The 17,545-nt window shown below is 43.7% G+C and overlaps 1 protein-coding gene across 2 annotated transcripts; it reads left to right on the forward strand.

Annotated features, from left to right (window-relative positions):
• Window positions 1-308: 308 nt before the first annotated feature.
• Window positions 309-17,145, forward strand: GJA1 (gap junction protein alpha 1). 2 transcript variants are annotated; one of them, XM_053283748.1, is made up of 2 exons: window positions 309-640; window positions 13,762-17,145. In XM_053283748.1, the coding sequence occupies exon 2, from the start codon at window positions 13,778-13,780 to the stop codon at window positions 14,924-14,926; it is 1,149 nt and encodes a 382-aa protein (XP_053139723.1). In that variant the 5' UTR covers window positions 309-640; window positions 13,762-13,777; the 3' UTR covers window positions 14,927-17,145. The 2 variants fall into 2 exon arrangements, with proteins under 2 accessions (XP_053139723.1, XP_053139713.1); XM_053283738.1 differs by having other exon boundaries at window positions 311-552.
• The last annotated feature ends 400 nt before the right edge of the window (window positions 17,146-17,545 follow it).

The raw sequence follows: 17,545 nt of genomic DNA on the forward strand, positions 1-17,545 counted from the left end.
AGTCATTATGTAGACAACCACATTCTTTCAGAGAGTTGTATTTCATACAGTAAATTAAACTATGTCATTTCCCTACAGCAAGTCATTTCTGGATACATTCCCATTCAGGTCTCTTTCATGTAACCCCCAGATCCCCCCCCCCGCTTACTCAGCTACTTTGATGCTCACTGCTCTCTCTCCCTCTCTCTCCTTTTTTTCCACACAAGCTGTAGCTTCTGTGTCTTCTCTGACTTTTCTCCTCCCCATTCCTTGGCAGCCCCTCCTCTCATACACTCACCCCTCCTATTCCCCTCCTCCCTCTCAGTAAGTGGCTTGAAAACTTTTAAAAAGCTGTTTCAGTGCTTCAAGTTAGGGGGGAGTTTTTTGTTTTGTTTTTTTAAAAACAAGGTCTCAGCACTTTTCTTTCAGGAAAGGGGGAGGAAGGACAACCAGACAAAAGAGCAGGAGGCTTTTAAAGTTTAAATAGGCAGGTTTGGGTGCCTGAAGTAGTGTCCTTTAACCCTCTGAGGAACTGAAGCACTTGTTTTACCTTCTTCACTGCTAACTCACAAGGTAAGGATGGAACTTTCTTACCCTTTGAGTGAGTTTCAAGGAAATCTTCTGAAACTATTACTTGAACACTTTGACTTGAACACTAAATGTATGTATAGAATTTTTTGGCGTGTTTTATTTAACTTGTCCTGAGGGTTGTTTTTTTTCTTCCTCTCTAAAAGTTCAGTTACTGCTACAGTTACTATGGATGTCTTGCTTGTTTCTGATGTATTTCAAATATGCCAGAAATATTTACTGCAGGAGTTTTCATTTTTCAGTTTCTTTAGGTGCTGAGTTTTTATGCCAATTACAACTTCATTTCATCCTCTTTATCAAGGGATGTTTCATTCCTGAACTCCTTTCTGTCTAACAAAAGGACTTTCTCTCTATAGGGAACAAAGGTACAACTTTGGGGAAAGTTAAGCAAGCCACAGGCAACAGTGTGTTGGAATCTCTCAATTACTTTGAAAGGTCGCAGAAGTTAAAAACAGATAGACCCTACCGCGAGTATTTCATCCCTCCCCCCCCACCAATTTTGCTTTCATATGGAAATTTTGACTGGTGTTTAATAGTTTGTACAAAGCAAGGTCCTTAATTAGGAGCTTTGTTCGAATGCTGCTTCTGTTGCTGTTACAACTAATCGGATGACTTTCACGTGGTCTTTCTGAACACCACCAGCCCCCCCCCCCCCTTGATAATAGATCCAGGCTTTTGATACAGATTTGTAAACCAGCCTTCATATACAGTATTTAGTTAGCCTTTATTCACAACCCCAGATGTCGCTTGTGCGGCGTGAAAGAATCTTCTTATTCTGGCAGCTCATGTGAAACTTGGGGTTGTTGTAGACTGAAGTTGTGCACGAAAACTTTTGGAGACTGAAGTTGTGCACGAAAACTTTTGGAGAACAGTGTCTGACTGCGTCAGGCTACGTTTGCTATAATCGGATTAGAAAACCTTAAGTGAATGAAGGGGAAAGGAAAGGCAACATCTACTCTGAAGCGGGTTTTCTTTTGAAATGAGTGTGGGGAGGTCCTCTCTCATAGCTCAGGCTTCTGCATGTTTACTTAGAAGTAAAGTCCCTGTGTTCAACGGGGCTTACTCCTCTATAAGTGTGCACAGGCTTACAACCGTCCACCGCAATCCTATGCATGCTTACTCAGAAGCAAAGCCCCTTTGTCTTTGATGGGGCTTACTCCTGGGTAATTGTGCATAGGAGAGCTATGCAGACTCAAAAGTCCCTTAATGTGGATTCCTTGGCTTAGGGGTAGTGCGAGCTAAGCTTCTTGTGGTAATCAAAGAACAAAAAAGCAAGACAACGAAGGAGACTTCTGTCGGTGGTTTGTGTGTGTGTGTGGTTTTTTGTTTGTTTGAAAACACCACTTTTGCTTTGTGTTAATGAAATTCGGCATCGAGATTCAGGGCATAAAACTGTAAGTCCACATCCATCACCTCGGCGCGTCCTTCCCTGAGAGAAAGAGCCGCTGCCGCCTACCGGCTCCCCGTCGAGAGCAGGAGCTCGGGGAAGCGCATCTTGCCCCGAGCCTCCTGCGCAGCCGCAATCTGCACACACGCCGACGCAGGCGGCTCCCCGTGCTTGGCCCCACGGCCAACAGCGAGACGAAAGCGCGCCTCGCTCGCGCGCTGCTTGTCTGCGGAGGCAGGATCCCTAAGACGCTGGTGTATCGTCTCCTCCTCCGCTCAGCAGCACTGGTTGCTCCCAGCGCCCCCGGTGGGCGCAACCCAAAGCCACTTTCTTGTTCTGGGAGTACCTTCCCACATTATAACCGATTTCACCTTTCCCCTTCTCTCGGGTATATTTAGCGAGTCCTGCGCTCTGGTGGTGCACAGAAGAATGTTCAGAGGCAGTGTCCTGGAAAACAGCGAGGTCAAGCAACGGGAGAGCAAGAATGTGTAGCCCCTGGGGCCGGGGGGCGGGCGACTGACTCGCCTGAACTTCCATTCAGCCAAATTAACATCTGGATTTCTGAAGCCGCCAGGTTTTTAAAACGCTGTCTGCAAGATGTGCCAGCGTGTGGGGGGAAGTCGAGGAGACCTTCCAAGGGAAAGGGCATTGTGACCCATGGCAGCCAGCTAGAATCCAAATGGGGGGAAAGTGAACGGGGAAGGCTTCAAGAGGGGAAAGCAAAGGATTCGATGGATCTGCCCACGAAGAAATGGATACAGTACCAACACTCAGAGAAGCTAGATTGTGCACATGGGACAGGGCCTTCTCTGTTGTTGCCCCCAGGCTCTGGAATGCTCTCCCATGGAGTGTCAGCTCTTTGACATCTGTGGCTGCTTTTAAAAAGCAGTGAAAGGTCTTTTTAAAAAATTCAGGTTTTTTACCCCTTTGGGGCTTCCAGGTGTCTTATCTCTCCTGTTACTGTTGTATTTTTGTATGGTGGTGGCTTTTTAAAAAAAATGTTTTCTGAGTTTTACTGTGTAACTGATTTTAAGGTTTTATATGTGATTTTTTAATTATGAAAGGTGATATAAAACTGAACAATCAATAACATAAACCCCAGGGGTGGTAATCAGGATTAATACTCGTTTGCATTTCTAGTGTGTAAAAGCACTTTTGCAATTCATTTTGTATTCATCCTTCTTGCGAGGGTGTGTGTGTGTGTGTGTGTGTGTGTGTGTGTGTGGACTCCATGAAGTGGAAATAAAAGCTACATAATCTTATGGCACCTTAAAGACTCTGATGTGGGTTGCTGTTATTCTCATTTTAATAGATGGGCAAGTGAGCGATAAGAATCAGTGGTTTCACAGGATTTGTGACTGAGCAAATAAGCAAGGATGAGAACCTAATGCAACCCAGCAGTCCTACACATGTTTATTCCAAGCATGGCTCCAGGAGGAGGGTAGCAAGGGTGGGCAAGCACCCTCTCAGACAAGTAGTCCCCTGCCCAGCACCTCCCCCCATTTTTGCTTCAGAAATCTAACATGTGGAATACAGCTCACCCACCCCAAAATGCATTTTGCCCCTTCTGTGCCACCACTCTGTGTTTGGTCCCCACCCCGTGTGCCACTGGCTTACTCAGAAATATTTTCAGGTGGTTGACATCCTTGACTGAATTACTTGACAGAAGTCCCATTGAAATTCATAGAACACGTTAAGTCATGTCCTATGAATTTCAGTAGGACTTCAGGTTATTCAGTCAGGAGATCAACCATTGTTTGAGGGGACTTGACTTTGCCATGAATGAGCTCGGCATCGCAGGGTGCAGTCCTGTGTGTATCAGAAGTCCATTCCATGCAGTCAACTCGGAATTGCTTCGGAATTCCGAGCTGACACGGAATTGTTTCTGAATGAACATGCATAAGATCAAGTCACACAAGTAAGCCCAGTCCTACATCCCGTGGGCAATGTAGTGTCTGGTACTACAAGTGAATGCATCTTTGAGGAGGGTGGAATGGCATTGCATGGATAACATCTGTTACTGTGGAATAACATTAATGATTAAACAAAAAATATTCTCCCTCTGAGACATGCTGGGACTAAGCATCTGGTATATTTGCAGGCATTTTTATAAATTGCCATTTTACTTCCATCAGAAGTGTAGACTGCTTTCCCCCTTACTTCTGAGGATTCTTGAACTTGACAAATGGGGTTCTGTGCTGACGCCTTAATATTTTAGGTGCCACAATACTCTTTGATCTTTCTCTTCTGCATGTAGATTAAAACTGGCCTTGAACATAAGAAGCAGCCATAGGTCCATCTTGCTCATTATTGTCTACACAGACTGGCAGCGGATTCTCCAAGGTTGCGGGCAGGAGTCTCTCAGCCCTATCTTGGAGATGCCAGGAAGTGAGCTTGAAACCTGCTTGCAAGCATGCAGCAGGTGCTCTTCCCAGAGCAGATGCACCCCCAAGGGCAATATCTAACAGTGCTCATATGTAAGTAAAGGTAGAGTGTGCCGTCAAGTCGATTTTGACTCCTGGCACCCACAGAGCCCTGTGGTTTTCTTTTGGTAGTCTGGGAAACATACCAGCAGGGATTTGAACCGGCAACCTTCTGCTTGTTAGTCAAGCATTTTCCCGCTGCGCTACTTAAGGTTGTGCTCACATGTAGGCTCTCATTCAAATGCAAACCAGGGTAGATCCTGATTAGCAAAGGCAACAATCCATGCTTGCTACCACAAGATCAGCTCTTCTCTTTTGAGGGCTGTGTATGGAAGACAGACTTAAGGACCAGGGATTCAGGTCTGGCTTCAGATTGCTAGCCCATTTCCCTGCATTCTGATCCTGGCAGTGGCGCTCTTACCCCTGGACTTCATAGCCAAAGTCCAGGGCCTCCACACCACCTGAGCCCCCCAAATCCTCTTTAGTCTGTCCTGGGTGGTGTGGTTGCTGCTGGCCTGCATTGCACCAGGTGACTGTGTGTGAGTATGACCTGTGCTGGGTGCTTTAGAGACAGAGTGGGGACACATTCGTGTCATGGTGTATGTGTGTGTAAGGGGATGATGCTTAACTTGCAGTGGTGGAGGGGGGCCTCCAAAGGCTTTTAGGTCCAAGCTCCAAAATTACCTAGGTGCACCTCTGGATCCTGGATTCAATTTTGGTCCTTTTAGTAATGCACACCTTTCCATCTGTTTCGGTCTCAACGAAAGATTGGGTTTACACTCTTAAACTGTAGTAAAGGTTTTTGGAAGAACTTAGTTGACTGGCATTTCAAAGCAAGAAACCAAATAACAGTGTAGTTAATATGCCCTTTTCAGTTTACATGTGGAAATTCTTTGTTCCTTTCTCAAGGGATAGTAAACCTGCTTATGAGATCTGTTGTTTCACACCCAGATTTGTCGTCTTCAAAACCCTAAGCCCATGTTGTTTACTATTTCTCATGTTTCCCTGGTTTCTCCCATGGACTTTTATGCAAACCAAAGAGCTAGGCATATGCTCTCATCCAGCTACACCACACTGCAGCCACACAGAACTATGACACACACTTCCCCATGACTTTCTGACATAGTGCTCCGTCATCATTATAGGTACTTAAAATAGTGAAGCTGCATTATATGTCCTGGAAAACATGAGCTATAGGACATGACACATGGCATCACTTTCCTTTTAATAGAGAGAGACAGAGAGAGTGTCCCAATTGTGGTTTTCAAATCCACAATTTTTCCTGCATATCTTGTAAAATGATATATCTGGTCATCTAAAAATGCTAACAAAGTTATGCTGTCATTATTTCCCCCCTGTAACATGCACTTTGCTTAGAACATACTGCCACTATGCATATTTATATACTGCTCTTCAACCAAAGTTCTCAATGTGATTTACACAGAAAAATAAACTAATACATAAATAAGATGGTCCCCTGTCCCCAAAAGGCTCACAATCTAAAAAGAAACATAAGGCAGATACCAGCATCAGCCACTGGAGGGATGCTGTGCTGGGGCTGGATAGGGCCAGTTGCTCTCCCCTTGCTAAATATAAGAGAATCACAGCTTGAAAAGGTGTCTCTCTGCTCAGTTAGCAGGCGTTACTAGAGATAGGACCATCCTTGGAGCAGGTCCATTGTTCCAGCATATCTGATCCATTCAGGTCATTTGTACAGACTACCTACAAGCAAGTCAGCCATAATGATCTCAGAAGCCATCTGAATGTGCAGTCATTTCTGTGCTTAGCTGTCAGTGCGGTATTGCCTCTGAGGGAACGGCATCACATCGGTGATGCGCTCAGCATTGAGCCTGCGTAACTTCCCTTTGCAAGTCCCCAGCTAAATGTGATAATTCTGAATCACCAGTCAAGTATAGCTTGAGTGGGATCACCCTATCCAAAAGTGGTCTGAGCTAGAGTCTCTAACTGCGTGATAAGGAGGGGACAGTGCAGGGCAAGTGCTTTCTGTGTGGTACTCGCAAAGTGAGAGCAAGGGAAAGGCACCTTGCATTTGCCACAGATACGTCCCACATTCCTGGCTCTAAACCAGAGCACTAAACTGAAAGCACAGGAAACTTCTGTTTTGGATAAGCAGTCAGGGCTGGTTTAAGCATACTGCAAGTTCTGCAATTGCAGGGGGCCTCATGCTGGGCTAGGGTCTGTGCAGAAAAACAGCAACAGGAGTACAAAGGGAGAGTGAGAGAGAGTCTCAGAAGCTGTGCTCTTGCCAGACGGGATTTCAGACAGGCTGGTCCTCCGCTGATACTGAGAGAGAAGGAGAGGCAGGAGCCACAGGGCTGCCAAGGATGTCACCAGCTGTGGAGAGCTGAAGGACCTGGCACTTTCTGAGTGAAAAGCAAGGGCTCTGTCCCATAAGTTTTCTCTGGACATAGGAAGCTGCCTTGCACTGAGTCAGGACTTTGGTCCACCTAGTGCAGTACTCTCTACCCTGACTTGCAGCAGTTCTCAAAGCTCCTCCCCAGCTCTGCTACCTTGCAGCAGGAAATTGAACTTAGGACCTTCTGAATGCAAAGTGTATGTTCTGCACACTGAATTCCTTAGATTAATGATACACAGTGTGAATAAATCCTTCCTCTTCTCCATCCTTTTGTTCTAGATTCTTGCCAACTTAGCTGAGGCAGAGGAGTGGCTAAGGAATCAAAGTGCCATGAACCTCCACACTCTTTAGCCCAGGGTTGCACAACTTCAGCCCTCTTGCAGATGGTGGGCTACAACTCCCATAATCCCTGACTATTGGCTTCTGTGGCTGGGGTGATGGGACTTGTAGTCCAAAAACAGCTGGAAGGCTAAAGTTGTGCAGCCCTGCTTTAGCTCTGTGTGTGTGTGTGTGTGTGTGTGTGAGAGAGAGAGAGAGAGAGAGAGAGAGAGAGAGAGAGAGAGAGAGAGAGAGAGAGAGAGAGATGATTGTGCCATTGAGTCGGTGTCTCCTCCTGGCATGTGGTTTCTTTGGTAGAATACAGGAGTGGTATTCAACAGCCTCTTTCAACAGCCTCCAACAGTCTCTTGCTCCTGGGCAAGCTGCTTCCCTGCTGCACCACTGGGACCCCCAACCTAATTTTGCAGTAGCCCCAAACATTTCTACAACCAGCCCTGCAAACAGAATGCATCAGAAATCCATGTGAGATCTTCTATTTGCCACAGGACACAGTATTGCAAACCATTAAAGGCAGGATTCTTCCACCTCTCTACATTAGACTGTCTCGAAACATTAGTTATGTTTGAAAGATGATTGGTGCCTGTATTGGAAACACATTTATAGCTAAGTTCTATTGACTGTTGGGGAAGTTGTTTTCAAACAGCAGTTTATCATCTTGGGAGCATTTTTAAACATGAGGATTAGGTCAGGTTTAGGGATGTGCACGGAATGGGTTTTGCGTTCCATTCCGAGCTCGGCCTGAATGTTCCAACCAGATCACTGGGGCAACCTGGTGTTTGCATGGAACATGCGCATTCCATTCAGAATGTTCCAAGTGTTCCAGCATTTTTTTTAAAAAAAAATTAAGATAGGGATGGTGGTGCTGGGGGGTGGTGAGAGGCACTTACAAGTACTTTAACATTAAAGTAATTGAGGCTCTTACAGGTACCTTGGCTTTAATATGAAAGTAATCAAAGCTCTTCTCTAAACCGATCGTAATGCACTGGGCCGGCACCGCTCTCGCAGTGCTCTGGCCAGCATTCCATGTGGTGGCGTGGCAGCGCTTCTCCAGAACTCACCTGGCCTCCATGCCTGTGCAGAGGCCAGGTGAACTCCAGAGATGCACGGCTGCGTGGGATGCCAGCCGGAGCCCTGTGCCGGAGCCCTGCTTTGATTACTTTAATGTTAAAGGTACCGGTAAGTAGGGGTGTGCACAAAAATGATATGCCTGGTTTGGTTTGAATCTGGTTTGGACTCGAACAAAACTAGGCATGTTCAGTCCCCCCACCCAACAGACCCCCTGGCTTAGCTGGAATTCAAGGTGGTACAAGGGGGTCTAATGTTTATACAACAATTTTTTTTAACTCACCACCTCGGGGTGGGGGGAACCACCATGGTCATGGGAGGGTCTCCAGTGGGTGTCTCTCCTCCTTCCAGCCTCCCCCTAGTCTCAAAATGGCCAAGTTTGGGCAGTTTTTGGTCCGTTCTCGGCCTCTTCACGCTAGCAGTGGCCCTTCTGGAGGCTGCAGAGCATGCACACTGGGGTCATGCAGATGGCCACTGCACATGGATGGTGGCCTCCAAAATAGCTGACACCAGCATGAAGAGGCCCAGAACAGGTCAAAAACTGCCCGACCTGGGGCATTTTGAGACTGGGGAAGAGGCCGGCAGGGGGAGGGGGAATCACCAGAGACCTCCCCTGTGGCCATGACAGCACCACCCTCTCCAGAGGGTTCTTAATTTGTTCTTAATTTGTATTTATTGATTAGAATCCCTGGACTGGGGTGGGGGGTTGTAGGGCGAGCCAGGGGCCGGCCCTCAAGCTGGCCAAGTTCCATATTGAACTGGCTCAACATTGATACTCCCTTTTGAGCAGTGTTCTTTTCTGAGCTCAGAACACTCGAAACAGCCCATTCCAAGTCAGAACGTTTTGCACATCGCAAGTCGGGTTTCACATTTCCCATGTCTGTGACCCAAATGTAAAAACTTATCTACATTGGCAATAGTATTGTCTCTCTTCCATTTTCTGCCCTGCATTAACAACGTTAACACAGCTAATGCAAGTAGAATGTCACATATGAAAATAGTCCAAGACTTGCTGTGATTAGGTTAGGATACACCAATAGCAAAACCAGTGTAGCATTGCAAAACTTGAAGTTGTGCCAGCACTGCACCAATGGTGTGTCAACATAATAGGTATGCCAGCCTAAGTGTTTAGGATCAGATTATTATATTTACATTCAACTCTGTATGTGAATTAGAAATATTTCCTGTAATTTTTAAAAGCAAGTTCCCAAATTAGTGCACTCCACTAACATTAGTGTTTTCAGTAGCTCAGATGCTAGACAGCATGCTGAATCAGGATTTAGATTTCAAGCGGGGAAGTAACTTGCCTAGGGAGCAAGAGGTTGCTGGTTCAAATCCCTGCTGGTATGTTTCCCAGACTATGGTAAACACCTATATTGGGCAGCAGCGATATAGGAAGATGCTGAAAGGCATCATCTCATACTAGGTGGGAGATGGCGATGTTAAACCCCTCCTGTACTCTTCCAAAGAAAACCACATGGCTCTGTGGTCGCCAGGAGTCAACACTGACTCGACGGCGCAACTTTACCTTTACTTTGCTCTGCAGTTTGACTATATGCTGTACCTATAAAATGACAGCAATTATTCAAAGTGAAAAGGAATCTAAATGACAGAAGTGGCTCAGACTCATTTAATGCATGATCTTTGTTCGGATATCCTGGGTTATGTGAGTCTGGGTTATGTCCAGACTCTGGACCTTAACCATTTGTCTCTCTGTACACAATGGATAGCATCCAATTTAGTCATGACTAAGCACTACTGAAAAGTCAGTTATGACTGACTTCAGCTCATTTAATTTCAATGGGACTTAGTAATGAGTAAGTTAGTTTGCCCAGTTATTTGGCATTAATAACATATGCATTTTCTTCTCTCCATAACCACCTCAAGGGATGACTTGCACATATGAAACAGGTGTTGAAGATCAAATGCCACAGACAGAACTTTCAAATCACTTGATGTTACCTCAGACGATAGAATATTTTTCATTGGAGATAATTCAGCAACAAGTCATTCAGTGATGTATGTGTATTTGAGGATCATTCCAAAACCACACTGATTTCCATTACATGTATGTTTGAATAAGTACACTTAGGTCCACAGCCTTACACTCAATCTTTTAAGCATTTGGATATCCCTGAAAATGGAAAGGAATTACTTCCAAGTGGCCATGTTTAGGAATGAAAAATGAGAATAGGCTCTAATGTGATATATGTAGAATCCAAGGGAAAGAATTGTAGTGTGGAAGGACAAGGCAGTGGAGTGGAATCAGGGATATTAATAGTTTAATGAAATAGATATTATGTGCAGACTCAGGGGCATAGCTATAACTGAGCAAATGGGCTCAAAGAACCCAGCCCCCAAGTGCCTGAGGGCCCCCCAGCCCCCCCTCCCTATTTTCTTCATTATTCCCCTTACTTGGAGGGGCCATCGGGAAGAGGGGTGAACATGGGCCCCCTCTCCCCTAGCTATGCCCCTATGCAGACTGCCTTTCCATGTTCTTGCTGCTGGCTCTTTGTTAGCCCCGCCTCTACTCCAGGACTGAAATACAAGTAACTAAAGCCCCATTGAAAAGCTGGCCTGGATCAAGGAATGGATTAACCAAAAACACCATAATGTATTGGTATATATGTTGACGAGGGCATAATACATTAGATTCTGGACATCTGGGGAAATTAGATACTGGACTTGAACATTTAAACTGTATAAGGAAGAGTAATTCATAGAAACCTTTGTAATATCTAGCAGAAAGGAGATAAAATCACTTCATTCAAATGTTCCCTTAATTCAAGAAGAAGTGCATGCAGCCTGATCATATGCATGTTTTCTCAGAAGTAAGTACAGCTGAGTTCATTAGGATTTGCTCCTAGGAAAGTGTGCATAGGTTGCAACTTTACAGCCAAATTGCTATGCATGTGTCATCAGTCCCCTGAGGCTGCAATCCAGCTTTCCACACTTTCCTGAAATCATATCTGGATTAAATGGAACATGTATTCATTGGTCTGCAACCTTAATTTATTCGCTGATAATAAATAAGTCAAAATATTGCCATTCAAAAATCAAGCATCGTATCCCTGGTCTTCTTGTAACAGGATCTCGTTTACAGCTTTCTGCTAGGCACCAACTGAACTTTAAGAATGTTTGAAGCTGATGACCTGATTGAAAAATATTTGTTTCTTAGAACTGCCAGAGTAGTTCAAGCAAGAAATGCTTCCTTGAAGTAAATATAGCCTGGGGAGATAATGAATCCTAATTTTGCCTGCTAAAACAAATTCTAAAACTGACGATGAATTGAAAAGAAATATTACTGGTGTGGAATTAAACAGATAGGACTTGGAGTATATCTTCTCATATCAATGGACCGGAGAGGAATGTAATTAAAAACATATAATCTAAAATTCCCTAGGAATAACACTTCTTTTGTTTTCGACCATACTTTAAATCTGATATAACATTATACTGTAAAGAAATCCACTGGGCCTGGAGGGAAATTTGATAATGGCATATTTTAAAATCATCAGCAAACTAGCTAATGAAATCAAGAAGCTATTACTTATTATTCCTTGAAATGGTGTTTTCTCAGATAGGAAACCGAGAAAGGCAACTTTACAAAGGCAACTTTCATAAATCCTATGGCTTGAAAATCTACATGGTATTCACATGTGCCCTGGGCCAGCAGTAACAAGCTGCACATGAAATCTTTGATGCAGGAGCATAGCAAGGTTGGAGTGGGCCCTGAGATAAGAAGTGAAGACGGGCCCCTGCTCCCGCTCCCTACAGGTACTTTCTTCAGACAGTTGGGGAAAGAGCTAAAAGCAAGCTGTCACTTAGCTGGCAGGCACCCCCGGGGGCCTAAGGACATTTGTCCCCCACCTTTGTTCAGTTATAGCTATGCTCCTGCTTCCATGCATGCACCATCCCCTTTGAATGTTCAAAATGATGCTGTGCAGGAGGAAATAATCTAACACTGGGCACCTGACCAAGTATCACTATTCACTTGTTTGGGGAGTGGAGGTTTCTGGTACCAGGCACCTTCTTTTTCTCCTTTCCCCATGTGTGATCAGCGCCAACCATCTGTTTGGCAGGGAGACCCTTGATGTGCAAAAATATGTACAGAGCCATCTACTGCATGGGAGGATCTCTAGATTTGGGCCATAGTCATCACCAGATGTCAGGATCTAAAGATATTTTGCAATGCTTACAAGTTGGTCTTTGGGACTAGAACTAAATGTCATGGAAAGCCCTCTGCCTGTGAGTTTGCAGTAGAGAAAGCTGAACTAGGTGGAGCAGTAGAGAATGCTGAACTAGGTGGAACAGCCAAGAACACTGAGCTAGGTGGAATGCTGAACTAAGTGAAGCAGTAGTCTGAGAATAAACCTTCTTCAAGAATAAGTGAGCATTTTGTTTGCCATTATGAGCACTGATATGGCTTAGTGCCGCAGATGTTGTTCTGGGAGAACTGAGTTTAAATGTCCTCTTTGCCTTGGATGAGGAACCCTGCCCGATCCTCAGTTCCCCTTTGAGAATAATGATTCCTTTCTTGTGGTTGACCTGGACTTGTTTTCTAGAAATAGCTATCTGAGATTTATCTTCACAGCAATTTTACTGTACAAAACCTAGCTCAAAATGCTCATACTTGGCATTTCACATGCTTTTTTTAAATCTGTGAAGCTTTTAAATGTAAATCCAAAAATGAATACATCTAGCAATGTCTCTTACAAATTTGATTCCTTGCCTTTATAATTGAAATTACAAAGATCTTCCTCCCCATAGTAGCTCTTTTATGTTTTGGATGTTTGATGTGGGACTGAGCCCAATTTCTAGTAAAATTTCAAGATTGGCTTTTAGTGGTATTGAAACACTTCCAGTAAGATTTTATGTGAAAAGTCGTCCAGAATTTCCAGAAATGCGTAGGTGTGTGTGGCGGGGAGAGGAGTTCTTCTCTTTTTTATTTTATTCTGGTTGATTAAACACATTTTCATTCAGATATGTACCCATTAACACTGAATGTTCTGCAGTTTGAAGTTTGGCAAATTCAGTTTACTAAAAGTTCCTCAGTCTGAGGGGCCGGGCTTCAAATTGGGCTTTAACTAGAGCTAGATGGTCTAAAGCAATTGGATTTTGAGGCTACCCTGTTTTGGAAGCTGCAACCTTTTGGTGGCCATGGAGTCCACTGTATTTGTGGATCTGTATCCCCTCAGGCCACCTGACTTCACAGGGATTTCACTATGTAACAACTGTGGCAGTCACCACATACTTTCCCACCGTCTCACCCCACCCCAGAAGGAAAACCTACTTGTCTAAATCCACCATGACAATTATGTGGACTGTAAATTCATACTGAAATGTGAAACTGCCAAGCAACAAGTTGCTTAGTCTCTCATACCCGTACTGGCAACAAGCCCCAAGTATGTACACTTAGGATTGAAGTCATATTTGTGAGTATGGAGAAATTGTTTTATCTGATATGTATTACTTTTAGATGCCATAATCTCTTTGCAATTTGTTTCATGTATGATCATGCACATATCTCCTTTTAAGAACACAGTCTTCCAGTTTTGCAGGCTGGCACCAGTGCTTCAGCTATTTGTGTTGTTCCTTTTTAGGTAGCAGCCAGTGAAGATGGGTGATTGGAGTGCTCTGGGAAGGCTCCTTGACAAAGTCCAAGCCTATTCGACTGCAGGAGGGAAGGTGTGGCTGTCTGTCCTGTTCATCTTCCGAATTTTGTTGCTCGGGACAGCGGTGGAGTCTGCCTGGGGAGATGAGCAATCAGCGTTCCGGTGCAATACCCAACAGCCTGGTTGCGAAAATGTCTGCTATGACAAATCCTTCCCAATCTCCCACGTGCGCTTCTGGGTTCTGCAGTTCATTTTTGTGTCAGTGCCAACACTCCTGTACTTAGCACATGTGTTCTACGTGATGCGGAAAGAAGAGAAGCTAAACAGGAAAGAAGAAGAGCTGAAGCTTGTCCAAAGTGAGGGTGTGAATGTAGACATGCACCTCAAACAAATAGAAATTAAGAAATTCAAGTACGGGATTGAAGAGCACGGCAAGGTCAAAATGCGCGGGGGACTGCTCCGCACCTACATTATCAGCATCATTTTCAAATCTGTCTTTGAGGTGGCTTTCTTAGTCATACAGTGGTACATCTATGGGTTCACTCTGCAAGCCATTTACACTTGTGAACGGGTGCCTTGCCCACACAAGGTGGATTGCTTCCTCTCCCGTCCCACAGAGAAAACTATCTTCATTATCTTCATGCTAGTGGTATCTTTAGTTTCTCTCAGCTTGAACATTATTGAAATCTTTTATGTCACCTTCAAGAGCGTTAAGGATCGCATGAAGACAAAAAATGATCCTTTCTCTCCCAACAGTGGCTTGAGTCCCTCCAAGGAATGTGGATCCCCAAAATACGCCTACTTCAATGGTTGCTCCTCTCCAACTGCTCCCTTGTCACCCATGTCTCCACCAGGATACAAGCTTGTCACCGGAGACAGGAACAATTCCTCCTCCTGTCGTAACTACAATAAGCAAGCCAGTGAACAAAACTGGGCAAATTACAGTGCAGAGCAGAATAGGATTGGACAGGCTGGGAGCACCATCTCCAACTCACATGCCCAGCCCTTTGAATTTGCTGATGAGCCCCAGAACACTAAAAAGATGGGCTCTGGGCATGAGCTGCAGCCTCTCACTGTTGTGGACCAAAGGCCCCCGAGCAGAGCCAGCAGTCGGGCCAGCAGCAGACCTCGACCTGATGATCTGGAGATCTAACCCTTCCTAGTGACATTACTTAACACAACTATGATATGAAATGCATTAGAAGATGCACATGTGGCACTCATGCGGTTTCATTGGAGGTGGTACTTTAGCAATCTCAGCCAGGAGATTTTAGCAAACATTAAACAAAAAAAGAAAAAACTTGGGGTGTTTTTTTTTAAGTGAGAAGCTGGGGTGGTGTGGGGAAGTACAGCACATGTTGGTATTTAAAGTAGCTGATTTTAAAACTTAAATGCTAATTTTTTAAAACATAAACACTACAGTAGGTTTTTTTTTGTTTTTTAGAAAGATCATAAATGTCTGGATATGTGTGTGTATAATATGCTGATTTTTCTAAAGAGTTTTGTTTTTGTTATACTAAAAAAAAGTTAATTGAAATGGATGAAATGGAGATGGTATTCTTTTATTGAACAGCTGACAGACTTAGGTCAGATTTTGATCATTTTCCTGTTATGAACATTCCATTGTTAAAATTTGCACTTTGAAGGAACACTCCCTGTTATGAATTTGTCAGTCTATACACTCAAGCAAGTATAATCTGTTTCCTTGAAATCAGTCAACTACATTTCAAACATGGTCCACCCATATATTTTGGCCATGTGCTTCCTGTACTTCAGGCAGACAGATCTAATTGAGGGTGTAGGTTGGAGGACCTGAACTCTGCACCATTATTGCTCACTAGAAGATTCTGATGACTACAAAGAGTTTTCACCAGTTACTAGGAAACAGTTGGTCAGGTGTAATGTGTGAAGCTAGACAATCAAGTCATTTTTGTTTAATGATATCATCTACTGGCTGCAAACAGAAGTCCCACTGAAATTGATGGAATTTGAATAGTTTGGATGGAAGTGCAGTTACTGAGTGCAATGTAGCATGACTGAATTGATGGGAACTTTTTTTTGACTTCAGTGATACATGGATGACAACCAGAGGGAGTTCCTGTCTTGATGGACCAACACATTCACTTCAATAAAGGGGACAGGTTTACACCCATTAAAACATTGAAGTGAATGGAATGGTCATTTGTACAGGAAGTTTTGTGCATACATAAGGTTCCCCACATCTACTGCACAGAGTTGAGACAAGTGTGCTTATTTGTGTGTTATTTCTAAAGACCTATTTAGAAGGCATGAAAACATCCAAGTGCACAAGGATGATACACTCTCACACTAATATGCACACAAAATGTTTAAACATTTGGGGGTTTTATAAGTAATGATGGTGTTTACATTAAATGATTCCAGCAGTGCAAACCAATCTGATAGAAACTGTAATAATATTTTCCTATATTTGACTATAGCCGTTTTATAAATTTTATGGAATACGAATACCATCTTAAGAATCAAAGCCCACTAACCTTTGAAAAACTCCCCTATGAATTCCAAAAGGAAGTAGTGAGTAAAGCTTCCAAAGTCACATACTTTCCATATAAATGATTTCCTTATGTCAGTGTTGAGAAGGAAGAAACCTGCTGGGTTACTCAGCCCATTTCTCTGACTAGTAATGACTTATGCTTGAATAACAGAGAAGGTAGTACTGTGGAGACGGAGTGGAAAGTGCTAGCCTGTCCATAATGTGAGAGACTTTGGGGCAATTTACACATCCATGTTTGTTCTGTTGTAACAGCAGATATCACATGATCGTTTGAAGGCGTGAAATGGCCATTGCAGATCACCTATCATGGAAAGAGCAAAGGAATCACTTGATAACTGCAACCTCAGTGGATTGTGTGAATGGACCCTTAGCAAACTGCTCTGAGCTGTATTAATAATACGTTGTTTTTACAGTAAGAAGTACCTTTTACTTCTTGTTCACTTATCAGCTCAACTGTAGCGTTATGGTTCAATTCAGTCTTGATAGTTCACTCTCTCTCAGTTTTGATATTTGCACATAAAATTTTGCCTGGGGTGCAAGTGAGGCTGAAAGAGTACAATTCTAATTTATTTGAAATATATGCTAAGGAAATGTACCAGTTTTGATTTTCTTTTTCAACTGCAGTGCCTTTTAGTTCAACACAGTTCAACCAGGAACATAGCTTGGTTTCATTCTGCAGCAACACAGATTTGTGGGTTTATATAATAGATTATACTAAGTTTGACATTCCATGTTAAAACCATTGTTGAGTTCATTGATTGCATGTATGCTGCCATAGTCCATCAGATCACATTTTCTGGAGAACAAATGTTAGCCAATAAAGTTTTAATTTAGTATAATTCAGCTTGCCAATGGTCATTTTGTGTGTCTGCAACTTTGTATTAAGTATTTAAAAGGCAAACTAAGCTGCAGGTTTCATCACTGGTGTTTTCCATGCGGTAGAGGCATGAAAAGTTACTTATGCTGCTCAACCAATGCCTATAGAAAAGGGAAGAACTCCTTGGCCTTGCTTTGTTGGGGTGGCCAACTTCAGGCTCACCAGCTGTTGGACTCCCATCATCCCCAGCTGCAAAAAACTCAGATGGGGATTATGGGAGTTGTAGCCTGACCATAGCCCGAGAGCCTCAGGTTGGACACTCCTGTTCTATGTTCTTCACTCCTATCAGAATCAGCCAGGGAAGCTTTTTGTCAAGCTTTGTGGTGTTGGGAACATAGGAAGCTGTTGCTCTAGACATCTCT

Source organism: Hemicordylus capensis, chromosome 1 (assembly GCF_027244095.1).
Source record: "Hemicordylus capensis ecotype Gifberg chromosome 1, rHemCap1.1.pri, whole genome shotgun sequence".
Lineage (NCBI taxonomy): Eukaryota > Metazoa > Chordata > Lepidosauria > Squamata > Cordylidae > Hemicordylus > Hemicordylus capensis.

Bases quoted from the DNA above. Each gene is read 5' to 3' on its own strand.
- GJA1 (XM_053283748.1), top strand. From the start codon at position 13,778: ATGGGTGATTGGAGTGCTCTGGGAAGGCTCCTTGACAAAGTCCAAGCC.